The 27,814-nt window shown below is 37.2% G+C and overlaps 1 protein-coding gene across 3 annotated transcripts in view; it reads left to right on the plus strand.

Annotated features, from left to right (window-relative positions):
- MCC (MCC, WNT signaling pathway regulator) overlaps nt 1–27,814 on the plus strand; it is a 184,968-nt gene that overhangs the window by 15,742 nt on the left and 141,412 nt on the right. For all 3 annotated transcript variants that reach the window (XM_027667207.1, XM_027667208.1, XM_027667211.1), the window contains 2 exons: nt 3,308–3,555; nt 17,229–17,440. In XM_027667207.1, coding sequence (XP_027523008.1) covers nt 3,308–3,555; nt 17,229–17,440 — 460 coding nt within the window. The remainder of the gene's footprint in view (nt 1–3,307; nt 3,556–17,228; nt 17,441–27,814) is intronic.

Consider the following 27,814-nt stretch of genomic DNA (forward strand, 5'->3'; position numbering starts at 1 on the left):
TAATAAATATGGTAGAACATTAGATGGGAAAAATCCAGGAAAGTTAATCCACTAGTTCTGTTCAGTCTCAGAGCCAACACTTTGCAGACACTGTGCAGCATTGTTATGCTTACCTAGGCAGTTGCTTGTGCTTTACCAAAGCAATAATCAGAACAAGGTAAAAGTGAGTACAGCAGGGAATATGGAATAAATTTTAGTTTTGATCTTTCATTTATATAAAAAAATCCAACGAAGTATCAACCAGCCACACTCTTTGTCATTTCAGGTTGCATGGTGTGCTTTAAGAAAATGAAATCTATTTTCAGTAGTGCTTGTAGTCCTCAATTACTTGAGTAGTTTCAATTTTATTGGGTTTTGAAATTCATTGCATCTTTTCTTGTGCTGCTGTATGTTGCTTCAGGCAATGTCCTCAGGCTGCAGATACTACAAATGATAGCCAGTTTGTATTTGTGTAATAGGAGAGAAAACTTCCACCTTTAGACTGTCAGGAATCAGATGTAGATTTGGACATGTCTTTGTGGGCTGTATTGAGATGGAGGCTTACAGTTGTCATGACCAGGGGCAGCGTAATGTGTGCCACCAGTGCCACAGCCTCCTGCCACCCTAGTGTGGAAGGAGAGTTCTTCTGGGGCCTGGGCAGCAAACGTGTCCTGGAATGCCCTGGCAGAATCACTCTACACTGCTTCTCCTGAAACTTATTTCAAGATTAACACACAGGGTCCCTCAATCTGTGCTGCTCTGTCTGATCTGTGACAAGAGAACACATGAAGACATTGCTTAGTTTTATTTGTCATTACCTGTGTAAAAACCTGAATGCACTGTCTTATTTTCCCTTGCAATACCCTTGTGAGATTGTATTTCTATTGTTGCTTTAATTTTTAAAAACAGGGAACTGAGCTGTGAAGATTATTTATTCATTGATCAGATTCAAAGCTAAGAGCAAAACTCTGACCAAAAAATTAACTGCAAGTTAATACCTTATATTTGACTTATGTAATGTAAACTATAATAAAGTTATTTCTTGTGATAAGTAGAGATTTGGTTGCTTTAGTTTTGGTTTTGTGGGGCTTGTTTGTTGGTTTTTTCTAAAATACATGGTCATATTGTAAATTTTATTGCTATGCTCAGTTTTACTGTAAGCAACTCTAACAAGGATTTTGTTTCAGCAGCTCTGGAATTTTTGCATGGAAGAGACCTCCATCCAGTTTACAACATCTTTCTGTAGAACAGATGGACCTTGATTATGATAATATATGACTTCAGTGAAACTGTTCGTGCAAGAACTCCAAATATTTCACTATATCATGTTTTCATAGAAATCTTCTGAATGATGCTCTGATATTAGTAATGAAATAATGATACTACTAAATATGCTAATAATTCACGTAATATTGACATTTCCTTCACCTTCCTCCTACAGAAAGATTTTGTACAACATAAAAATAAGAAATATGTTTTTAAGATTCTTAAAAGAAGCCATAACACAGAAACATACTCATATTATTTGCGATATAAATTGGTGTTATTCAATCTAATTCAAAAAGTAGTTCAGAAAAGGGTGGCAGGAAAGAAACAGTGATGTGTGGGAGTGGCAAACTAGTGGTAATTTTTAAAAATTTTTCAAATCAGAGCAAATAGGGCACCAAGAAGGTTTTGATAGTGTAGAGCTGCTGTTGTTTCAGACCTGACTGAATTGGTTTGCTCACATTTTATTTAGAATTTGATTAGTTTTAATTTGATAAATAGTATCTGTCATCATTCATTTGTTGGAGAAGTTGTTTCAAGATTCCTTCTTTCCCCATGCCTCTTCCTCTCTAAAGTGAGCTAGGGCTAGCTGGGAGAGGAATAAGAGGAAAAGGGTGTGAAAGAAGGTCTTTTGGATCTCCCTTTTTTGGCGGCTCAGTCTCTCTGAATAGCAGCAGAATGAGGCAATCTATCAACTTTGTCTCCTGTTTATGATAACTGAGCATCTGGGAAGGGCAGAAGATATCTGTATAGTCAGGAAGATTCTTTGATCTGGGTTTATGGTTGCAGAGCTCTGTTTGCCTAAGAACAGCAATGAGGTTTTTAGTGGTTTACATTTTGAACAAAAAGACAGTATCACTTTCTTTTCCAGGGGTTGATTTAGTCTCTGATGAAGCGACTGAGGAGTTTCACTGAACTACAGACCTGCCACTGTTAAAGAATGTCAGGTGTTAAACTGTCTAATAGTCAGTCCACTTACCTTCTTTCCTTTTCCATGACTAGACTTGTTAATTGTTATTCACCTTGTTATTTAGTTATCAACTTCTAATTCATGATCATATTTTTACCAACTGTTACTTTCAAAGTACTTTATTGTACCTCAACTTTGAAAAAGAAAAAAGGCAAAGTGATGAGAAATAAACCCCTCAGAATATTTTCTGATGAGACCAGTGTTACACCCCAAATTAAGTCTAAGGTATGTTCTTGAGGTTCTTGTCTATGTTGTCTTCACATAAAATAAAAACTGGCATTGGTCATAGTGTTGGTGGCTGGGATTTGTTGTTTTTTTTTTTTTGCTTTTATGTTTATTTGCTTGTATCTCTCCTAAAAGCACACTGTCTAAATTTGTCAGTGTGTCATATGCTGAAAGAATCTTCCATGTTGATTTGGTTTCAGCTGTATTTCGGCCACTTGCATTCAGTGCAAGAATATTGTTCGTAATACTGTCTTTATCCCCCTTTTGTGAATTTCATTAAACAATTGGACCAACTAAGAATGTTTGAGAGAAAGGCTTGGCAATGGTTAATTGACACAGTATTTCTTTTTTCTGCTACATTCTCTGGAGGTTTTTTTATGTTTTGCATCTTTAGCTTACTGCTGTTCAGTGGCAAAAGAAATTTTCTTGTCCTATCCTGAGTAAAATGGAAATTTAAGTAACCATTGATCTAGTCAGATGATAATGACTCAAATTCTTATTATGTCAGCTCTTCAGAAGATACTGTGAAGATCAACAGCAGGATTCAGCTCTCCTGTGTGTCTCTGATAGTAGAAATGTTAATAATGTCATGAAAATAGAGGTTAAACATTTAAAGAAAAATGTTCCCTTCTTTTCCATAGCCCTTCTGTATTGTAATTTATTGCCAACCTCACAGTTTTGCTGTTGGATTAGCATTAAAAAAAAAAATTGGCTTATTGGTTTTAAATGTCTGTGCATTAATGCATATCCTGATAAGAGAGCGTTAGTATTCCTTTTCTTCTAAACTAATTGTTGGGGTTTTTTTGTCTTCTCTGTTCCCACTTTTCCAATTTCCCCACCCCCATTTTCCCTCTAAAATATCTTTAGGAATGACTTGCTGATGGTGTGCCGCCAGCTGAATATGGAGGCGTCTGTTGCGGAGATCATGCACCAGCTGGGAGCAGATGAAAATGGAAAAGTTTCCTTCCAGGATTTTAGTCAATGCCGCATGGAACTGGTACGAGAAATCAAGAAGGAGGAAGTGGAGCTTTCTGTGAAATCAGATGACTCTTGTAAAAAGAAGAAGTTAAGGGGTAGAATAGCTTCCTGGCCAACTAGCAGCAATAACAGTTTAGGTAGGTATGACTTTTAAATGTCCTGTTTGTGAAATTTAACAAAAGATAAACTCCAGAGGGGTTTTTACCACTTTTACTGCATCAGGGTTGCCCCTGAAGGGCTTTGTGAATATGCCTTGACATAATTTCATCATATGCTAGAGTGGTGTTATAACTGGTGCAGTCTTGTCATCAGTATGTAGGCTAGAATGTTTGCAGAGCATCCTCTTCTAAAAATGCTACTTCCACAAGAGAAGAGACTTCCTTGAAAGGACAAGAGCTGCAGAGCACAGCTGGTAACTGAATATCCAGTGAGCTCTCTGTTGTCAGTAAAGCCCAGACAGGTACATAGGGTAAAACTATGAAAAATGAGGACAGAAATAATCTTAGTCTCTTGTCTTCCAGATGTAATACACTGTAGGAACGGATGTGCCTTGGATGCTTTAAAAATCGTTCCACTTAGTTGGAGATCTAAATGCTGGCAGAGCCTTATGATTTAGAAGATAAAAAATTCTCGTTTCCTTTTGTCCTCCCTTAATCCAGTTTAAAAAAAAACAAAACCAAAAACAAATAAACAACACCCCAACAAAACAAACAAACCCCACAAACAAACAAACACCCCAAAACAAACAAATAAAAAACCCCGAATGCTATTCCATCTACAGGAACATGGGATGTAGGAAGGGACTGTCTGTGTCATTGAGTCCAGTCCTTGATAGCACTGTGGTCAGTCCACATTAGATCAGAAATGTTAACACCTACAGAATGCTTCCTTTCACACTGTAACAAATGCAAGAGACTGGAGGACACAGCTTCTGTGGTCAATAATCCCAAAATGTGATGTATTGTGGAAGAAGCTGGGGATGCTGTCAGTTCTCTAGCTCCCTACAGCGGCTGCATACTAGCTAAACATGACTACTGGCTAATGATCTGGATGTGGAACTGACCTATATCCATGCTTCAGAAGAAGCCCATCAACCTCTGATTGTGTTTAGCTAGAGCTGCATCTCCTCAACCTTTTGTTTAGACCATATGAGCCTAGATTTTTTAAAATACTTTTTTAGTGAGAAAACTTTCATTAGTCATCCCAATAGTTTTTCTTGGCATGTGTTCTAAATTAAGTTTGGAATATTTTTTACTGTCAGATATACTTCATACATCTTCTGGAGAGTTTGTTTATATTTATTCTAGCTTCTCATGTAACTGATCTGATGGGTTCTCTCTGACCAGGTTCTTCTAGATAGTCCAGATGTGGAAGGTACAATGTTTAACAGCAGATTTATTTATTTATTTGAAGATAGTTGATGTTACATGGGATTTCTGATTTAGCAGCATGATACAAAACACACTGAAAACACAATAGAAATACAGGTTACACATAGCAGAAGACAGTGATTGCAATGCACAGTTCAATCACAATATCAGTGTGGTTCCCAGTGTCTCTCTGATATGATCACCATCATGACACAACATCCCTGGCCTTGCCAGGAAGATGTATGTGAATTGAAGCTGACTCAATCCCGTTGCTCTCTTTGAAAATCTTTTGTTAGTTGACTGTGTTTTCATAGTCTTTACTTTGGGCTGAGCCATGTATACATATAGCCCACATTGGCCTGGCTAACCCAGGGAGACATCCACACTCTTAATGAACTTGGGGAGAAACATACCAGCAGTTGATTCTCTCAGCTGTTTAGAGCTGTTTATCTAAAGCAAAACCCACTCTCAGATCCTCTTGTTGAGATCAAGTAATCTTTGCAAAGGCTGTGATCAGTCCCAGCCTGCAATCTTCTCTGAGCTTCCTGGGGCCAGCACCCTGGCCCTGCTCCTCTGACCCCTCTTCCGTGACTGATCAGTCACACCTGTCTTTATATGGTCAGCAGTCAGTCTTGTGGAAAATAAAACTGGGTATGTGTTGATTTGGGGTATTTTTGGAGTGGTGGGATGGGCTATTTATTTACTTTGGGGAGGTGGGTTTAGCATGTTCTGTCTTCTAGTAACTGCACGGTTTTGACTGGTCATCTCAGGCATTCAGATTTTCCTTGGTTACTTTGTGTCCTTAGTGAACTCCCTATCTTGATTTTTAGATCAACTGTGCTACTTCTCACCATCTCATGCTCCTTGGCATTTCACTTTGGCTTCTCACCATAGCAAATCTATTTCATATCTCTGCTTATTTTCCAATTTATCTTTTATGGTTTCATGGTCGTTTTGTCATAGGAGTATTCTGTTGTTAACATTTCCTCTGTTTATCTTTCTTCCATCTATATTCTTGAATTGATGACAATTAACTCTGTAGTTTCTACACCCATGTCTCCATCAGTGTCTGTACTGAAATCTTCATAACCCTTGTGCTCAATTGGATTTCCAGCCTGTGAATCTCCTTCCAGAGCTGTATCAGACAATAGTTCATAGCCAAGATTGTGCCTAATATATATATATATGTATATGTATACATATATATATAAAATTTTTTTTAGATTGGATTAAGGATATTGTGTGTTCCCTGGATCACACAGTTATCTCCTGCCTCTCTTGCATGTTTTTAAAATGATGCCACAGTTGTATATTTCAAAACAGAGAAGTTTTTCTGCCCTCAGACAGCTATACTAAGATATACAAATTTCCCTGCTTGCTGACCGGATTTCTGGTAACTAGGGTTTTAAAATCTCCTTTCTTAGACAAATCAGCCTTATAATTATGGTTTGTAGTAATCAAGCATGAAAGACAGCTCCTAGCTTTATCAGAGAAAAGTCTACATTACAGTGTCAAAATGTATCTCACCAAGAAATCTTATTAATTGCTGCCCAAAAGTATTCATAGATGAACATTTAAGTTTATTAATGCATAGAATTCAGCCCCTATTTTTTTTCCTATTTTCTAGTTTTTTCCAATTTCTTTTAGTTGTATGAGAGTAATTTAAGGCATTTTTAAGGTTAGTGAGTGAATTCATTTTTCTTTTTCCTTTTTTTTTTTTCACAACAGTTAAGTCCAGAAGACCTTTGAATTACCTACCTCAATATATTTTGCTCTGTGCTAATCAAGCCTGACTACCTTACTGCACTGTACATCTAAACCTAGAGGGAATTTATGGGTTTTGTCCTTGTCTTGCCTCAACTCTTGCAGATTCTGTAAGACTTTTTAGTAATTAGAGAACAAAGGAAAGTGCACCCCCAAAAAAATGAATGGGAGGAAATAGTAATGAGTGTTTAGAATGCAACTGCTTTTTATTTGGTTGTAAAAGAAAACCATTGTGGCAGCACAATGGCAGTTCAAAATATTCTACAGATAATTTTTTCAAAGAGGCAAGAAAACACCACTGTAATAGATTTCTATTATCATCTCTACCCATAGTATGAACATAATGACAGCTGAGAAATTATACTTGCAGTCAAGCTTCAATTAGGATTTGTATATGTTTCCATGCCTTTCATGTCTTTGAGGGGTCACATATATACTCATTAGTGATCAAAGAGTTAATTGTGTTATATTGACTGTTTGCTATTGCTTTCTAAGCATTGCTTTAAGACAGGAGGCATGTACATCATGTACAATGAACTTGGTAGATGTTCTTTTCTGGTGTTATCTTTTTTTTTTTACCCCCAGGTCAAAGAACACTGTTTTTAGTAAACTTTTTTTTCCAAGATAGTTTACAGGGCTTTTTTTCAAGACTAATTTCTACATGATATGTCAGCTGCTGATAACCCTTGATGTACCAGTGTGGAGTGCATAAATGACAAAATTTCAAAACTGTGACTGAGTAGCAGGAGTCCTGATGATCTGAAGCAAAGGAATCCAGCCATGACATGCATGTTCTTACACTGTGAGTTTGTATGTAATTGTGGAAAGATTACCAGTCAGGCAGCATTTCTTGCTGCCTTTTTTTGTAGCTGTTCACAATTTCTTAACAAAAAGTGCAAAAACTTCTATCTAAATAAAGTATTATCTTTGCTGCCTATAGTTTTTGCATTTCATTATAAAGAATATAACTATCAAAAAAGGTCTGAAGAAGTAATTGTGTCTACTTGACTATTGAACTTCATCTTTTTTTATCATTGATAAGATTATTCTAATAATTTTGCGCAGATTTGCCCAACAAATCTTCCTGTGTTTCCAGGTGGGATGCAGAAGTAAGGAAATTGGTTGGCCATTTTGATCAAGATACAGGACTCAGGTTTAATAATACTCAGTCATATATGTGCTCAGTAAGCTAAACCATATTCTAGATAAACAGTTACGAATCCAGGAGTCCATTAGAAATTTTTGATGGTAGGTTGGTACTTAGTAATTAATTCATAGCCAATTCCCCTTTCTTTACTGAAAATAAGTGTCTTAAAATTTGATATGATCATTTATTTGTGTAGTGGATCAAGCATGAGAATTAATCAAAGGAATGATAAGAATCCAGCCTCAAATTAAGCTTGTGTGTAAACATGAGAGGCAGACCACTGGGGCTGAAAAATCATTACTTTTGTATTACATAATCATGTTTGATCTTATTGCAAATAAATTGCTTTCAAGAAACTGAGGCAGTGATTATGTTTATTTATACTATGTTTAATTAAAGACTACAGAACTCATATGGACTCAAAGGCATGCTGCAGATTTTGAGATTTATAAGCAAAGTTTCACCCTTAGATATGTTTGATTAGAAAAGCTGTGAGTATCTGCTAGGCCGAATTTAACTACATACAAAAATTCCGTTAACTGAAAGTGATTTATTACTTCTGAATATTCTTTTGATACCACTGTCTTTGTGAAAAGCAGCAGAATATAGATAATTTTTTTTTTCTTTTTTTTAAGAAACATAGAGTGTTAAGTTTTATGAGCAGGGGTTTGTAATTGACAGCTGATGAATCTTACTAAAATCGCAATGTATTGTATATGTTAAACACTGATGAATCTACAAGGGATAGAAGTCATCTCTGCAGGGGTCTCTTGTGGCTAATAGGGTAACAAACCTGGTTGGAGCTTTCTCATGGTGTGAATATTTGTAAAATGTAAGAACACCTAATCTGTATTAGACTAGAGTTTATTTTGAAGTGGTATTCTATCTCCTAGCATGGTGAAAAGCAAATGGTTAGAGAAGATAGTAGGAACTGAGTGATCATGTAATGATGCTTGTGGAGAGAGCAGGATTGTGTGAGCAACTTATTGCTCACACAATTGTGTGAGCAACTGCATTTCTGTAGGCCTTGCCTTGACCTGGCCGGGCACAGACAGTGAAAAGTGTGCAGTCATCATGGCTTCAGGTTCTGACTCTGAAACAAAGGGAGATCTGTGCCAAAATTAAGGAGGAGTCCCAAGAGGTAAACAATGTCTTCACCTCGCATGGACACCTGCAATAATCCAATTAGAAGTGTGTTAGTAGAGCATGTTTAGACCATGGACACTATCATGTAACCAATAATGTAAAAGTGATCACGCGCCGGGGTGTAGAAAAAGTATAAAAAGGGCAGCTTAAATAAATAAATAAAGCGGACATTTTGCAGATCAAATTGGTTGTGTGCAATCTGTCTCTGAACCTCTTCGTCGACAGATGCTTCCATACTAAATTTCAGTCCAGGAACTTTGAACTAGACATAGTTGCACTTGCTCACATATGCATGGCCTCCCTTCCTCTACTACTGTCTTACAGAACTGAGACTGTGCTGAGTCTGCACGAACCTGTGAAAGTCTTTACCATTCTTCATATCCTGCAGCTGGGAATAGCACAGCTTCCCCTTTTGTTGTATAGGAAACAAACTCTTTTTGCTTTGCAGAAGTTTCCTGATCACCTCCTTCCACGTATGTGCATGTTTTTTTCTCTTTTCTCTTTTTTTGATCTAATGTGTCTAGTCAAGGTTGAGCTTTGCATTGCATTATCATTCTCAGCAGGAGCACTGAGTCTGTCATCTCTGTGCCTTCCGTAGAAATTACAGGAATTTAGTCTGTTCGACACTTTGACACCACTACCAAATGTCCTTGAAATTACCAAATAGCTTAAAACATTGGGAGGGAATGGGGGAAGACAGACAGCCCAGTGGGCAGAGCGTGCCTACAGGAAAAATGCAGGAAACTGCCCTTGACAGCTGCTGCTACCAAGAGTCAATAGAATTGTTAGCCCAGATTTTGGCTTTAGACCACACAGCTCTATAGAGCACTGCAGCTCAGGCTTGTTTCTGTTCATGCTTCTTAGTCAGCTCCAGTGGTGAAAGACATAGAGCTGTGGTTTGTGTTTGCTCTATGGTGTGGAGCTGGATTACAGCATCAGTTCCTCAGTTAAGTCTCAGTTTATGATTTCTACACGAATTCTGATAAAGTTGAGAAACCAAAAGGCTGCAGCTGGGATTTCATAGAGGATATGCTTTGTTCGGCTCGAGATGAGCACTGTGATACATCCTAGGCTTTAGCTTTTGTACAACAAATGTTGTCTCTCAGTGCATTTTTGCTTAACCTCTGCTGACTCGTGGGGATGTGCTCTTCACCTGCCTGCTTCTAATATCACCAGTATAGCTCTGACATACTATGGTTCATGAAACAGCAGCAAAATGACAGTGACAGTCAACAAACTCAGAATGTTTTGTTTGTTTGCTTTGGTACATGTGTATTGAAGTCAGTTCCAAACTGAGATTGTCTTAAGTGGATGATAATTGGGGAGGAAGCTGACTGTTGAAGCTTGCAAATTGAAGAAGCTTGCAAATTGCCAAAAAAAGCCAACTTTTTTTCAAAAGTACAGTGTACTGTTTGTGCTTGAAAGGTATGTTAGAAAGTCATCTAGATTCTGTTTGACTTCAGGTTTTATGTGCTCTTTTTCCTGTTACCATATATACCCCTTTTTACTAGAGATTGTTAATTTTCAGGGGAAAAGGAAGGATGGTTTTTTCCCTTACTATAAACTTCAAATGAAATATTAGATTGAGTTCCAGACTACAATGAAGTTATTAGCCAGCAATGTTCTGGCAAAATTTAGTTTGGTGCTGAAACAGCACTGGGTTCTAGGAGACCTTGGTTTCTAGACTGTTGAGAAGTCATTCTGAATAGAGGAAATGATTGTTATGTCTCAACAATAACATTAAATCATTTCAGATTCAAAGACGGGTCCTATATGGCTAATGCCAGTCTGCTGGCAAGTACTGAAACCATGATATGCACATGAAACACGTATGCATTTCTACAGTAGCTGAAATAAATTTGAAGAAGGTCTGTTAACTAAAATTCTCCAAACATTTGTTATTATATACTATTTGGACTACTGGTTTTACAAACTCAGCTTCTTCCTCTACAAAGCTGGGTTGCATAACTGGGAAATCGTAATGAAAGAAACTTTAATTAGATATATCACTAAATGTTTTACTTTCTTAAGACTTTCTGAGTCAATGCTATAAACTCTGATTGATTGTCTATTTCATGGTTTTGTTCTTGGCAAGCTTATTCTTTTCTCTGTCCTAATTTTCCTGTAGGCATTAAATTTATTTTTCTCAAGATTTTACGTAGTTTTTATACTTGGTAAAAATCTGCTTTGAAAAATATATTATGGAGTGTAAAAAATTAAACCCCAAAAGCCTAAAAAACCCCGATATGTTAGCATTACTCTGGTAAGTAAAAGTGCTGATTATGCTTCAGTCTGTTCTAATTTCTCTAAAGGTATGTTTAAGTACTTCTCGAATTTATGCTATAATTATACCCCATAGTGTCAGGCAGCACAATATTCCAGAATTCCTGAATCCTGAATGTACCAATGTTGAGAATACCTCAGTGAACCTGAAAGCCAGTTGAGCTTCTGTGATAATTTCAATGAACATACGAGTAGAAAATAGAAATGTTACAACTTACAGTTCAGGGGCAGAGGGGAGATGAAGTGTGAGTTGACAGAATTCTTTTAGAGCAGAAATGATTGATGTGGTTCAATCTTCCTCTTAGATCTAATTTTATAAAACAGATTTCTCCTGTGAGTAAGTTGCCTTAGTCAGGGTAAGGTATAGCTGTGGTTTACTTCTCTTGGAGCTTGTTATCGTCATTTCCAAACCTAACAAGAAAGGACTGAAATAACATAGCTTAACATTGTATCTTCTATGCAGTGTTCATCAAGCCAGATGAGGGTATGGTGGGAGGAACAATACCTAGATACTGATCCCATAGAGACTCATTTCACATTAGTGCTTCTCCCATAGCAATTATTTCCTTCTAGGTCACTGGACAAGTGTTGCAAAAAGTTCTGATGGAAACTTTCTCTACGACTGAATACTGAGTTGAGAATCCATTTTAAAAATATGTATCTGCAAACTCTTTTTTTTCCTGCCCAAATAAAGAAAAGCTGGTTTATTCTGAATTCTCCTAGAAATTGTAAGGGATGTTTAACAGACAGATTTCTGTATTTAATAAACATTCTCACCCACAGGTGCATGTGAGGATCAGTTATTGTTATTATCATCATCACTCTGTTGCTGTGCCATCATTCATATTGTTTTATACCTGATGCAAAATAATAAACAGGCTTTAAAGCATGATTGCTGTTAAATGAGTTCCTCTAGCTGTCAGGCTGCCCGCTAATAGCCATGTACAGTGAAGCCAGAGCCTTTGGTCTGATTCCTGTATGGGAGTATTTTGTAGAAAACAATGAAAATAGTTGACATAAGCTCCAAATGTGATAATTTTCCCTTCTATAGTCAGGTTGGCTTAGTATAAAAGCAGATCCCTCTGTGGAACATAACTTCTTTCCAGCTGTTTTGATTTATTGTACTTCATATGTTGCTTGAGCAACCACAGCTCTCTTCAACTTCTGCCTTTTCTTTAAAGTGCATTTGGTATTTTTAATGTTTGCAGCAGCTTACAGGACTTGAATTGTCCAAATATCCAAGGACTTAGTCTCAATTCTTGTTTGCTTCCTGCCCCACCCCCATTTTTTTATAGATAGACCTACTGTTTGATGTCTTACTCAGCTGACTAGCAAGTGCAAAATGGCCATTCTTTGTTCATTTTGTCCATTATCCCCTTCATTCAGTGCATGTATTACCAAAAGCATTATTACTGAAGTTCGTAGGGAGCTTTAGTTAGTAGTCAGTGCTTTTCACAAACCTCCCTGTTGCCTTCCTTGAATAATAGAGTAAGCATTCAAAATTCCAACTCTTTTTGATAGGTTGTCACAATTTAGCTGTTGAATGAAAAATTAACAAAGTAATGCTGAGAAACAGCCATTCTTCTGGTGAGATAATGCAAATAAGCTTAAGTAACTAAATGTCATGGATACCTTGTGGAGAACAGAGATCAGACTGGATCTCTGCTAGGACCCTCCTCATTGAGTGGGGTAAAGCTCTGTGACCTGGCTGGTTGTGCCCTAATGTTTGTCAGGTGTCTTCATGTTTGCCATTCACAAGTCAGACTCATTTAAGTCTGCTCATTTGCTGCAGGGCTAGTTTTTACAGTACCTCACTTTTCCCAATATCCTAGACCTTTCAGCAACTAGTACATCTTCAACACCCTACCTACCATGCAGGTGGTTTATCTTTTCTATTCTGTGAACAGTAAAGAAATCACATAATGCTTGGTCCATCAGCATAGCCTGGTGAAGTTAACCTTTATCAAACAAAAAAAAAACCTGGCAGTGTGTGTAGTCTTGTACTTATGGTAGGCATATTTTTCTCTGTTGCAGAGTACAAGCCTTCTAGGCAGAAGGTTAACTGTTGGTAGACAAGATGAAATGCCATTTTCTTTCAGATCAGTATCATAGGGTGACACTAGTACTAGAACACAGACCTCTGCTGTTCCTGAGAACTTTGCAGGTGGAAAAGGAAGATTAAGCTAGGAAGAAGTCTCTGTGCAGGTGGGCAAGGTACGCTATTCATAGTGACATTTGTCAAGGGAATTGATTGCAGTTGCTTTGGTATAGTTCACAAACTGAACTTTTATTTGTGATTATAGAATCTTTTATATGGCATCAAACTAAACTGTCCTTTGTTTTTCTTAAATGTGCTATGATATGTCAAAATCTAAATAATTTCGAGTAAATACGTAAGAGCTGAAGCTAACTATATGAACAGGTTGCCCAGAGAAGTTGTGCATGTTCCATCCCTGGAAGTGTTTAAGGCCATGTTGGATGGGGCTTTGAGCAACCTGGTCTAATGGAAGGTGTCTCTGCCTACTGTCTTTGAAGTCCCTTCCAACCCAAACCATTCTATGGTTCTATAACAGGAAAACCTGCAGAAGGAAAAAATTCTTTGAGTAAATGCTTCAGACAAGATTTAGGTTGTCCTACTGTGATTGATTTGATTGCAATTAGTGGACCCACATATACTTAAATGCTCTACTGATCTACTCTACAAAAGGATAGAAATAAAAGTTCCTGTTAGGTACTGAATACTTGCTATAACATGAATTTCACCTATTATCAGTTACAATCAAGATAGTCAAGTGCTGGTAATACTAGGAAGTCACTAAAGGACTAGTTTTATAGAAGCTTGTGTAGAATCAGAAGCCTTTATACTGCACATTTACAGAAGTCCAATGTATCCAGTCCAGAAGGGATTCATTTAACTTTCTTAATCTGGAATTGAAATGTTACTTATATAATTTGAAAACAATTATATAGTCTTATATTATTTGGCTGAAACAAGGGTAATTTTTTTGTTTCTTTCTTTTTTTCTTTTTAATAGTGATAGTAATAATTTTGTTTCACTTAATACAAAAATTTTAAGTTTCATATTATTCACAGAAGTGCAGATGAACAGAGAAAAATGTGTAGTTCTGTAAAGTCTAATCTTGAACACAGATTTATTAGCTTTAGGTTCCTAGTTATCAGCTATCAGCTGTGTGCCATTATATCCAATTATGGCTTATTTCTGTTTACTATTGTAAAGGCAAGAATTGTGTGCTAATCACAGCAAGATACAAGAGTTGTTTGTTCATTCCTGACTGAATTTTCAGTTACAAGTGAAATCTCAGTTCTGACAATTCCAGAGTTTCCCTGCAAAGCTGAGACTTGAAAGGTGTGTAATTCAGGACAGCATCTTAGCAGCCAGAGTTTTGGAATTTGTTGGGAACACAGTGGGCAAATTTAGGGATTATGCTTAAGCCCAAAATAAAGTACTGGAAATGCCTTCCTTTGTAAAAGTCACCTCTCCTTCCTTTTTTAGTATGTATGTTTTAAATTAGGGGTAAAGAGATGAACTTTTAAGAAAACTTGGGTTAAAGATGGTCACAATACAGTAATAAAAACCCAGTCTTTCCTGATCCACTGTGACTGACAGGTGACTTCTGTGCCAGCTGAGTGTTTTAAGTGCTTCTAATCTGATGGCAGATGGCACAATCTATGAGAGCCACTTGGATCTTCAACAAAGTGGTTGTTAATTGTGTAAATGTGAAAGCTCTTTTGCAGAACAGTTTTTTCAGTAATAGATATGTGGTGCCTGTACTCTGTTGAAATATGTGCCATGTTTAGCTCTGTGAATGGAGGGATATCTATATGATATAACCACCTCTCTTAATTCTGAGGCTATGCTTGCCCAGACAGGATTGTTTCCCATGTTCTTGTCAAGCCTGAAAGTGATGGAACTGATCCTCTGCCTCCTGTGGAAGCCTGAGACATTTCTGTTGCTTCAGCTCTGTGGGCTGCTGAGCTTTTTGCTCTGCTGTAGCCACCCGAGGGCAGACATGCCTAAGGTTGTGCATAGTCATAGTGCACTTCCCACTGTGTAAAATACTGCTGGTACCAACATCTCAGCTCAAGTCTCCTGGAGATTCTGCAGCATGTAGCTGGATGCAGTACAGTGGTGCATACTCTTGGTGTAAAAGTAATTTAATTAATCTTTAATTGCTACTGGTACTTGTGGTAAGGCATCATGGTAATTATATTAGTATAAAATGTAATTATTTTTTGTTGTGTGTTATTTTCTACTTACATGTTTCAGGACTAGTGTATTTGCCTTACAGTAAGGCAGGGAAACCTAAGTTGGTTTTTCATGGATAACAGCTTTACAGAGTGTTAGGGTGTTGACCTGAAGCAGTAGATCAGTTGCTGCCTTGCTTCCCTTCTAGCTAGTTTTCTGTTTGCATTTTTGCATCTTCAACTTCCTTGGTGAGGAGGAGACTCTCACCTAATAGTTCATTATATAGCTTATTGTTTCTCCCTGTAATGTAGTGAATAAATAATAACCACTGATTAGTAAGCACTCAGGATGCTGGGTAATATTTGAGAGAGAAAACTAGCTCCTAAAAGGGAAAAGCTTTCAAAATAATAAGATGGTATTACAGCTAACTGCTCATGTTTTGATGATTGCATGTTGGATTTAGAGTTTTGATCTAGTCTGTAGCTCTGTATTCTGTTCTGACTTTTCTATTAACTTAGAGTGTATGCTTGAACAAGTCACTTTTTTGTTTTTAATCTTCATTATGCTATATATGAAAATTTACAGTACTGCCCAGCGTTATTAAATAGTCTAGTGCCTACTGTGGAATATTTTGCCATAGGAAGTGGTTGAATCTAAAACTTAACAAGATTTTAAAAGGACTGTTTTATGAGAATCAGAAGCACCCAGGGATGAAATAATAACTGACAAAATAAGAAAATTTCCTTCTATTTGTTTTATGGTTTAAACCTGTCCATGGCTGTAGGGAATTGAAAGGATTATACGTGCAGAAACAGCAACCCTACAGCTTCATGATACAGGAGGTTTCTTGTAGCATTCATTGTCTGTCACTAGTTACATGATCATATTATGGAATCAATTTATAATCAAACACCTTGTGATTGATGTGTCTGAAACTTGAATTGAAACAAGCAATCCTGAGTTAATAAGAAAGGCAATGCTAACATAAAAAGTGATGGACTAAAAGATTCACTTAGTGTGTTGGTATTCGGTAAACAAAAAGAGGCAAATTATGTTTTTCCTCTTTTGCTCTTTGATCAGAGCTGCTTTTCAATCTGACATAGTAACATACTCATTCAATGGTCCTTTGCTGTTGTAAATTACACTGGTTTTACACTGTACTAAATAACATAGGCCAATGCCTTTATTTTTCCTTCTGGATCTTGTAATTTAGTAAATCATCTGTGTATTGGAAATCTTAATTTATTTTTTTTCTGACATTGTCGGCATATGCAAGATAGGCAATAATGGTGGTGGACCTGTTTGCTTTTTTAATTTCTGAAACAAGTAGGGTTATTCATGTGTTAACAGTGTATCTTCTCAACAAAAAAAGGGCATCAAACTAGAGGAGTGTGTCCAGAGGAGAGACACCAAGATGGTGAGAGATCTCAAGGGCAAGTCTTAGAAGGAGCAGCTAAGGTCACTGGGTTTGTTCAGCTTGGAGAAGAGAAGGCTGAGTGTGACCCCTTAACAGTGTACAGCTTCCTCAGAGGGGGCAGTGACTGGGGAGGTGCTCATCTCATCTCTCTAGTGACCAGTGGCAGGACACGAGAAAAGGGAACGAACCTGTGTCAGAGGAAGTTCAGATTCGATGTTAGGGAAAAGTTCCTCACTGAGGTGGTGGTCAGTCATTGGAACAGACTCCCTAGGGAAGTGATCACGGCACCAAGCCTGGGAGAATTCAAGGAGCGTCTGGATGATGATCTTAGTCATGTGGTTTAGTTTTAGGTAGTCCTCTGAGGAGCAGGGAGTTGATGATCCTTACAGGTCCCTTCCTACTTGAGATATTCTGTGATTCTGTGTGTTCTTTATACACAGTCCATACTAGAATGTTTTTCCATTTCTGCGTTTTAGGTGCCTTATCAGGAGCCAGAGAAAGCTGGGAATATGATTCAGGAGCAAGAGACCTTCAGAGTCCGGACCTCCATAGTCATTTTACACTACAAAAGGTGTTGGAGTATGGTGGAAGCAATGTGACTCAACAGGCTGCTCTGCAAAGACTTCTAGCTCAGGCTTCAAATTTTAGCAACTCTGTTGGAGGAAGCTACTTAGAACTTGCCAACACTGTAAGTGCATTTGCCCTTTGCTTTTAAGTTTTGTAGAATTTTTTTTTTTCAAAGAAGCATATTAATCCCAGCCTTAGAGCCTTTGAGCCCTGATGGAAACAGTACTGCACTGTTGTTCCCTTTTATTTACCAGAAAACTAATGTGATTTTAGCACTTAGTAGGTGCATAATATTTCCGAAGCTTGTATAACTGAGTTGCATCAAAAAGGTGGGAATCTGTGAGGGGCCAAACTGAAGTTCCTAATTTATACAATTTTAACAGAAGAAGATTTGTGTCTAAAAACTTCCTACCAATTAATTTTAAGTATAGTGTCAGATTATTCAGAGGTGTTGTGCAGCAAAATTTGTCCCAGGTTATTTCATTACTGCCCACTAAATTGTTTGGTAATTGTTTTAAACCTTTGCTGTGCTAGCAATGTGCTTTTTTATTTCTACAGTCAAGTGCTATTCTTCATTTTAAAAAGCACATAACTGTTTCTGCTGGTTTTGGCTTTGACAGGGTGAATTTTCTTCATGGTGGCTAGTATGGGACTATGTTTTGGATGACACTGTTGAAGGAGTAAGGCCTTATTTTTTGCTTTCCCATCAGTGTGTTGGTATCAAGTTTGTGTTTTAATTTTAGCCCAGGCTTCTTATAAAATGCCACCCATTTTGTTGCGTGTTTCCAACTCATGTTGCATGGGAGTTTAAGTGGAGAAATGAAAGATACTAAAATGAAAGTGAAAAATTTCTAATTTTAAAAATGACTCTTCATTGGCATGCTTCATGTTGATGAAATAGACTCCTAGTTCATGGTATCATAGGATAATTCAAGCTGTAAGAGAACCTCAGGAGGTCATTTAGTCCAACATCCTAGATGGAAATGATTGCTGACAACAAAGGAAAATCAATGTTTTTAAGCCACATTATTTGAAAAGAAAATGATGGAAAATATCCTGAAAATATTTCAAAAAGCATTCTTAGTTTTATCTAAGTTCCTGAACATGAACTTATATAGGACCTTAAGTTTCCATACACAGAGTAAAAATATATAGACATTAAAAATTAACCAAGGAAGAAAAGAATTTAAGAAAATTGACAGTATCTTAAATGTTCTCATCATCAAGGCAAGAAACATCATCTGCTAATAGGTGGATGATGATGGTTCAGAAATGATGTTATAAGACACAGGTGTGCAGAATTACTCAAGAATGCACAGCGTGATGGCTACTACATTGCTATGACATGTAGGAATCTTAAAAATAAAAATGATGAAGGCTCATAAGAAATAAAGATCCCCAGGTTTTATGGCTTTCTTTTTGTTCCCATCTCTAAATTCCTTCTATGCTTAATATCATGAAAGATGCCTGATATTTGTTTTAACCAGCATTTGTTATACTTCTACTTTAAAGTATTCCTTCTATGCTTTTTAAAACCATAGTAGAATCAGCAGTCTCTGATTTATATGTAGATGAATACAATAACATCTTCATTTGACTCCTGCTGAGCATTGATGTCATGGGTCATATGTAAATTTTTGCTTTGGATTTATTAAAATGGAGAGAGAAAGGAACAGGAGAAAATGGAGAGAATGATTTACTTTGAGTTTCAGTATTTACATTTATTCATCTTTCCACAATTTTTAATACTATGGGGCATGCTTACTGCAGTCTAAATTTAGACTCTTTAATGAGATAAACACAGCCTTCAAATAGCTGTGATTTTAATATAGGTACTTCCTTCTCTGTCTCTTTCTAAGGTTGTTTTACCAACCTGCATTTGCCATAATAACAAGCAAAGCTGCTCCCTTGCATTCATTCTCAGAAATGACAGATCTCATCTTTCCCATTTTTATAGGCTGAATTCAGTTAATTAATCAAGTGTGAGTTCTTGTTACTTAATGTCCTGGGTTTCTTTCTGGCCACCTTCTTTTAACCTTCTTTTGATTTTAAACTGTGCAGTCAAGCTAAAGACATCGTTGTGGTGATTATGTACTTCTACAGCATAGATTATATTCCTCAGTCAAGACAGAGGGTCTCCATCTGCCCTTAATATTAATAGGTTTTCCATTTGCAAAAGCTAAATGAACATCAGTCCACTGTCACTTTGCCTAGCTTTTATATAGGGATTTTTTTTAAATGCTTTTTTTTTTTTGAAATGCATTTTTTAAATCCTGTCAACATAGAGCTTTACAGAGTTTTATCACAACATAATACCTGCTCCGAATCATTATTCCTCATCACAGGAGTGATACAATTTTTTTAAAAGTGCTGTTTTAAATTTAGCCATTTATACTCATTGCTTGTATTTTTGTCTGTCCATCTCGCATCATTTTTATATGTTTTGATTTATTAATGCATGTTCAGATTCAGCTTTTGGTTTACTAGAATAATTTATTCTGTAGTCTCTATAGAACACATTCTTCTTTATAGCTCTTCCCCTTGGTACCACTATTTATGACAAAAGTATTAAGCTTTAATATGACGTGTCACCACTTACTGATGATGTACCTATTTGTGCCAATAGGAATCTGTGTGTGTGTGTGTGTATGTGTGTTGGGGAATTGTAAATAATTAAAATCTTCTTCATGGATAGAAAAGAATTCAGGTATTTCAAAGGATTTCTTTGTACATGTGGATGTTTGGATTGTTGCTTTTTGTATGTACTTGAATCTTCAAAGCTGGACAAGGATCACTAATGTGGAGAGTCATACAACTGTAGTGAAACAGCTGATCTGTGCCAAGTCAGATCTGTTCACTTCCCAGATAAACATGGGATCTTGGTTTGTACCCTACAGTACCATAAGGAGGGATAGTATTCTTTTCTAAGAGATGAAATATTGCTGTTCTCTGAAAACATTGCACAGGCACTATCTCAACATGGCAAGCATATTTCACATTAGAATTCCAGTGAAGTTTAATAAGCCGAAGCAATAAGATATATTTAATTCCCTTTTCTTATTCTCATTGCATGTGGTTAAAATAGACTTGATTTTTTTTTTTTAGTACAAGGTGTACATATAAATGGTAATGCATATTTCTGTGCTTAATGTTGGTTTCTGTTGCCTAAATTCAGTGTTGTTTTAAGATGAGTTTATTTGTTGTCACAAGTAGCTACATTTACATAAACAGAACCCATTGGGTCTGTTTCATTTGCCATGATTATATTATCTCGGACCTCTGTTCTTTTAGCTGGAAATATCTCTGGTTTGCTGAGAAAATCTCTGCACCAAGAATTTACATTTTAAAATGTGACCCCATGTTGATACCTGGTTTTTTTTAACTATCTAGTCCCTCGTCTGAAGGGATCCAGGATCCTTTAATCTCTGATTTTTCCTTCCAAAGAACCTCTCTTTGACTGCACCTTCATTGCCAGAGCTTTTTTAGTTGGAAACATTTAGAAAGATTTGATGAGAATATAGTTGACTTGCATAGTGGAAGGGTACAGCTGTATTTTTGAGAACTGAGTGGTAGAATTTCATTATGACCACAGCTTAAAAGATTGTGTTGCTGTTTCTGCCTCAAAGCAGCCACAGATGTGGTTGTTCTTAGCCAGAGAGAAGGGCTTATTTACAGAGTTGCCTGCGTTACTTCCTGCAGCATCTCGTTGGTCTGGCCAGCGACAAAGTGGGCATAATCCTGGTTTATCCTGTGCAGGGCTGTCAATGCAAGATGGGTGTGTCTAGGTTAGAGGGCATTGGTGCATATTGCTCCACCTGCCAAATCTGCACTTCTCCTCTCAAGAGGAGCTGGTTTTGGAATGTCTCCATCAAGAACAACTTCCTCATGGGGGGAAGAGAGGGGACAGACACTGATCTCTTCTCTGTGGTGACCAGTGACAGGACTTGAGGAATGGCCTGAAGTTGTGTCAGGGGAGGTTTAGGTTGGAAGGTGGACAGAGGTTCTTCCCTCAGAGTGTAGTTGGACACTGGAACAGATTCCCCAGAGAAGTGGTCAGGGCACCAAGCCTGAGAGAGTTAAAGAAGCATTTGGATGATAATCTCAGGCACATGGTCTGACTCTTGGGGATGGTCCTGTGCAGGGCCATGAGCTGGACTTGATGATCCTTGTGGGTCCCTTCTAACTTGGCATATTCTGTGATTCTGTGAAAAAACCAGAAAGCTAATACAAAAATATTCTTAATACATTTTCTTGAAACTGCTCTGGTATATGCTCTTCTTCAGCTATTCCTGTCTGATTTGCGCATGTTTTTTCCTCATCTAGAGGTCCTAAAGACTTCATTGGGCTTGAGAATAGACTGTTTGTTCATGCATCTGTGTGAAAGGATGTGCTTTACATAGAGCAGAATTAAGACAACTAAACCAGATTTAGTTCTGACGATGGACTCTCTGTGCCAAGTGCAGATATCACCTCTGTTGAGTACACAACTCAAAAGTTTGTAAAATACTAAGTTGAACTGGAAATATGCGTTACAAGTCAACATGTAGTTGTATTAGCATTAGATTCTCAATATTATTGCTTGCAAATGCGAACTTAATGTCTTAATCTCAGGAAGCATCATGTTATCTGAAAATAGATATTCTTACTGCAAAACCTCTTCATAAGTCAGAGTCAGTGAATATTTGCATTGCTAATTTTTCCTGCTGAAGAGCATTGAACTGCAAGTTATGACAGACAGAAGCACTGTTTTGAGAAGGCTACTCTTTTTCGTTGGTATAGTTTATACTGAGCGATAGTTCTAAAAGTCGCTATTGCATTTTTCAGGGACAGGTGGCTTTTCCCTTCCCACCTTGATCTGCTCCTTAATCAGACAAACCTAATTTTCTGTGGCCTATTTATATTAATAGCTTTTGTATATAAAAGAACACACTTACTATTATCATTATGTTTACATTTATGTCAGACTGAAATGCAGCTAGTTCTGGATAACTGCTTGAAACAGTATTAATGGGCTGTTTCATCCTCAGTCACAATAAGCATTTGTGTGCTCTGAGGTGCATGTAAATGTAAATTTAGTGATTTACGTGTAAATTCCATACCTCTGTCATGTTATTGAGCATATAATAATTTCTTGTAGTGCCTTAATAAAATGTAGTTAGTACTTCAGCAGGAGAGTATCTCAGAGGTGCTTGGTATGTGGTGTATATTCACACATGACATTCTGTGATCAAATTCAAAGTGCTGAATTTAATCTCTTTGTCCAAATAATGTGTCAATTATTCTGCTACTTCCCACCTTACCTTCTAGCTTGACTGTTAGACAGCTAGCTAGTGTTCTTTGCTGTATGACTAGTAGGGCATGTGCCTATGTAACCAAAAGCCTTTCCTTACAAAGTCTCAAATGATTCAATTATCCACTGGTAAAGGATGTCTGGTTGTTCATCTTATGTAGATAAATTTTTATTTGGCAAAAGTCACAGTAATATTAGTGTGTGTAGAGAGGAATAATTATACTGCTTAAAAATGCCATACCGCTCACTCTCTCAAAAAGTTGTACACTTCATATGTGTACTGTGATTTTTTTAACCTACATTTTTGGCTCATTTTAACTAAGCAAGTAAATGTAGATTTTAAAATCGACTCCTTAAAAACAGGAAGGATTGTCTAGTTGCAAAAGAAAGCAAAACTACTTTTGCAGGGGATGGGAGAAAAAGGGCTTCCTAGAGATTTGTGGCAGTCTAGGCATGCTCTTACAGCTATTCTAAATATGAACAGTTTTCTCTGTTGCTAATTTATAGGCATCAGATGTAAATTAAATGTGAGTTCTATGGAAATCACACAGGTATTTCTTTTGGGAAATGACCTTTTAAGGAAAAGTATCAAGGAAGTCTGAAGACAGAACTGTATTGTGAAAGGTAATTCCATGGTTGTTTTGTAGGCTACTTTGGTTTGGTGTCCTTGTTAATGAGAATCTACTGTAAAATTTCTCATTTAATTTCTGAAGCTTTTATGGTTTTAGAACTCACTAATATTAGTATGTCCTTTTCAAGCAAAGTCTGTCCCATTTTCTTCTCTTCCTCTCTCCATAGCCTTCTAAAACAATGCTCAGTTATTAATTTTTCTCTTAAAATGGACTGTGGATTAGGTCTGCTAGGACTCATCTATTTTATATGAAATATAATTTTTCAGTCTTTTGAATTTACTATATTGTGACAGACATAGAGGTGAGCAAATGGCAATTTTTTTTATTTTTTTTTTTAATTCTGTTACTATTTCCATCTGGAGATGATCACAGCACAGTCTGATGGGTGTCAGCACAGGTCACATTTGTTCAGGCAGCCTGTTAATAGACCTTTTTGACTGAGGCTTTTAACTGGATCTTTTACGTGACATATGACAAGCATATGACAAGTTGAAGTGCATGGAGTGATGGGTTTTGACCTAATTCTGTGTTTGTAAGTAGATGATGTGAACTGTCATGTGGCAGTCGGGTACTATAGGAAAGGGGGTCTTAACAAGTGTGTGTAGGAGATATTTTGAAGGTCTTAAATTCAAAGTTTCAAAACGTCTAATTTAACTTAGTCACAAGTTGCAACTTCCCTCTTCATTGCTTAGAAACTGCCCTTATTATCCCATTCTGTTTGCTGTAATTAAGGGAGCTCTGGCTCCAGTGCAGGTGTTCAGATGTTTTTGCAGATGTTCAGGTGTTTTTACTTTCCCAAACTTTTTTTTTTTCCAGTTGTCTGAAATGAAGAATAATTCACCTGGTACATTTACCCCACACCACTGCACACAGCTGTACAGAATATAGTATTAATATTATTATCTCACTTGGCACTGGCAATTTGAGTCTGAGGGCCAGGATTAGTAAGTTGAAGCAACATTAACCTCATGGATTCTGGTGTACCAGAAAGATGTAGCTTTTGCCACAGGGTCTTCTTTCTTACCAGCTGTTCTACCTGTTCTCTTGAATGTGAACTGCTGACTTGACCTAGTTGAAGCTGGCAATGCTGAGCTTCTATGAATCCTCATTTATTAAAAAGACAAGATGAGTTATTTCTCCATTCATTATACACACACTACATACACCCTTATGTTTTGATTTCATGAAATACAGGAATTTTGATAATGAAATAAAAATCTTAACTACAGAGCAGAGTTGAAAATGGTCCCCAAGTGCTTTTGCAGTTTAGTGCTAGGTTAGTTATAATGGAGTATGCAACTGTTATCCTGCCAACCAAGTCAGGAAAAGCAGGGGTCCCGTGTCAGTGCCATGGTTAAATTATCAAGGGGCTCCGGTTCTTTGGACTTGTTTCTCTGCTGCTCTCAGGCCTGGCAGAGTTGACCTGAGGCAGCACAGGATGCTGTGACTGTTCAAACACCCTGTTCCTCTTTGTGTCGTGGTGGTTTTTAAAATGACTGTATGGTTGTCAGCAGAGCTGTTTTGAGGAACTATTTTGGTTCTAGTGCAGAGAAAATGGGAGCTGGGTACTTCTGCACAGGTCATGTACTTACTGTGTCTGCTTTTTGTGAAAAAGAACTGTTTCCTGCATGATTGCTTCATTTTGGGCTAGAAAACTGCATTGTCATTTCTCAGCTGGGAGACAGTTTATGATAGTAGCTATGCTGCAGTGTATTGGTAAACTCCACTTTTCATCCTGCTAGGATGCAAAGTAAACTTTGTGTTTCAGGAAGGACAGTGTCCGTTCTATGAAGAGTTCATAGTGAAACAAGAACCCCACTGACATACCCAAGTGAGGTTTGTGCCTCTAAGCTAAATAGTCATCTGTAATTTCCTACACTGAGTTTTGTATTAGTTTACCTGCTTGAAACTATAATTTTAGGAAAATGACTGGAGAAAAAGGCATTGAATTTTTCTACCCTGTGAATTTTTAAAGAGATTGTAAATGCATATTATTGCTTGAATCTCATTTTTACATAACTATTGATTGTCTGACATGCATTATAGAAAAAGAGGGGAAAGTCTTTGTTTCTGAAGAAACTACATGGGTGCCAGATGTTTTTTTATGATGGTGAAGTATCCTGTGCCAGGATTCTGAATTGGGAAGGCAGAACAAACAAGATTTCTTTTTTCTTGGACATGGGTTTGTTAATTCATTTGGTTTAGTTGCTTGATAGACCCTTATCTGAGAGTAAACTGTAGAAATATTGAGCAAGTAATTTCTTAACTTAATGAAGTATGGGACTATCCAGAAGAGGCCTGAAAATAGAAAAGATTTTAGTTCTGTGATTATGTTTCATGAATCTAAAGTAAGAGTGAGTGACTTGAGAAAAATGTTTTGGGTTGTAGAACCAAACAAACCATATAAGAAAGTCAGAGATGATAAATGCTGAAGCAGGGTTGTTCACTGTCCCTCAAAATGTAAAAGGGAACCAACAGGTACGAAGGCTGAAGTATGGGTGAGGCGGAGGTAAAGCAATCTTGAAGATTATGATGAGAAGCTTAAATGTAGGAAGATGTATAGGAAAAATGTCATTGGAGAGATTTAAAAGGTATATGACAAAGCAGTTAGAAGGGGAAAAATTAATTTTATAAAACAGATGCAGGGTTAGAATAGAGAGTTTGGATTTTATGTTTTGCTATCCAGGGAGAGGAAAAAAACCCTACAAATACCAGATCTTTAGAAAAATGAAGAAGTACTAGTATCTACTGAATAGTTAGGGAGTTGAGAGGTCATCTGTAGACTAACTTGCTGATCTTCATAAGCAGCCACGAAACTATGTAGCCAAGAAATATATCAAATTAATGAAATCTAGATTAGGGCTGTAGGAATTCAGTTACAACAATCATAAATTTTTTTGATAGTAAAATAGATCTGGCTGAAAACCAGGGGGTTTGATTTCGCAAAATTTTTCAATATATTATTTCAGCTCATGTCATTGTTGAAGTAATTTTAGTTATAAAATCTGCCAAAATTAAAGCTGCCCAAACCCCATAAACGTTCAGTGAAGTTGATGTTCTTGTTATTTAAATGTTCAGGCCTGCTAAAGTCTTGTAGAGCTTCAAGTCTGTCAGATGCTTGCCTTCCATTTGCCAGAATTCATCTGACTTAAAATGTTTCAAATGGAACATTTCAGTGGATTGAAACCTTCAAATATACATATGTATATTCAGAGGAGATCTTGTCCACAGATGAGGAAATGGGATCCTTGTGTCACCGTGGGAACTTACATGGTCACCGATCCCTGGTTCAGTGCCAGGACACTCCAGGTTAGGAAGTTGTATGTTCAATGTGCCAGTGGTAATGGAAGTCATAGTGGAGAGGAATCTTACAATTAGGGAAAATAATTATAGACTGACCCACACAGATGTCTTGGTAGAGTTCAAGGGCTGCACTTCAAGAGCTGAATGTTTGCAGAGGCACAGTCATGACTATGCAGTGGGGACTGGAACTGGAAATGACAGTGTATGAAGGACAAGATACAAAACAACCAGTGTAGGAGTAAGGGGAGAATGTAGATGAGGAAACCTCACTATTAGAGATGGGGAAAAACAGAGGAAACTTAGCAGAGGAGTCCTGGCAAATCTTTCTTGTATAAGTGACAATTTTTGAAGGAGATTCAGTTCACAACTGATAAATATGAGGGAATATAAGTTGGCTACCAAGATTGTAGGGATTGGTGAACGAATTTACCTTGTGGTTAATAAATGGAGGAATGTATGATTGAACTGAGGGAATGCTGGACTGTGAAGGGAAGCTAAGCAGAAGTCTGATGGCATGAATTGTAGTTTACAGAATGGCCTTGTTGATGTTTTTAAGCAAGGAGCAAATAAACAGTGATGATAATTAGGGGGCTGCAACATGAAGAGAGCATAGAAGTGGCTGTTGTCTCTCCTTGTCCTCACAGGCAAGTCTCCAACATAAATAACAGGCACAGATTGATGCCCTCGTCCTTTTCCTGTCCTCATCTGGTGCTGAGGCTCTGTTGAGTCAGAGGGAATCAAAATGAATGTGATAGGTTTGGATGAAGTGATAGGAAATGAAAGTGTCTGTTTGTCAGGTTGGTGAGTGGCTTCATGGCTTGAAATACTGGAAGATGGAAAGAAGGATCAAATGTGAACTCCCAAGGAGACTGCTCGGGTCAAGGATACAACTTTTTAAGTGGATTAAGTAGTTGAGGAAGGGTGAATAGGTGAGAGTAGCTGATTAAAGTGCTGTTTGGAAATTGTATTATTCCAGACGTTATCTGTTTCAGACTAATCAAGATGGTTTGATTGAAGGAAAGAAGAAAATTTTGCTTCTATTTTCTTCAAAGAGAGTGCTTAATTTTTCAGTGTAAGATTACTTGCAATTCTTTCAGATAGGTTGGATTTTTTTTCTCTCAACCTAGGTGCATAACCTTCACTAGCATTAATGAGAACAGTTTGTGTCATGAACCTGCCATCCCTTTCAGCCTTTCCCTTTTAAATCAGTGCATTAGTGCTATTGAATAAAGATTTTTCTGGAAACATTATCCAACTACTGTATTGAATT

The sequence above is a fragment of the Corapipo altera genome, unplaced genomic scaffold (assembly GCF_003945725.1).
Source record: "Corapipo altera isolate COAL_440 unplaced genomic scaffold, ASM394572v1 60935, whole genome shotgun sequence".
Lineage (NCBI taxonomy): Eukaryota > Metazoa > Chordata > Aves > Passeriformes > Pipridae > Corapipo > Corapipo altera.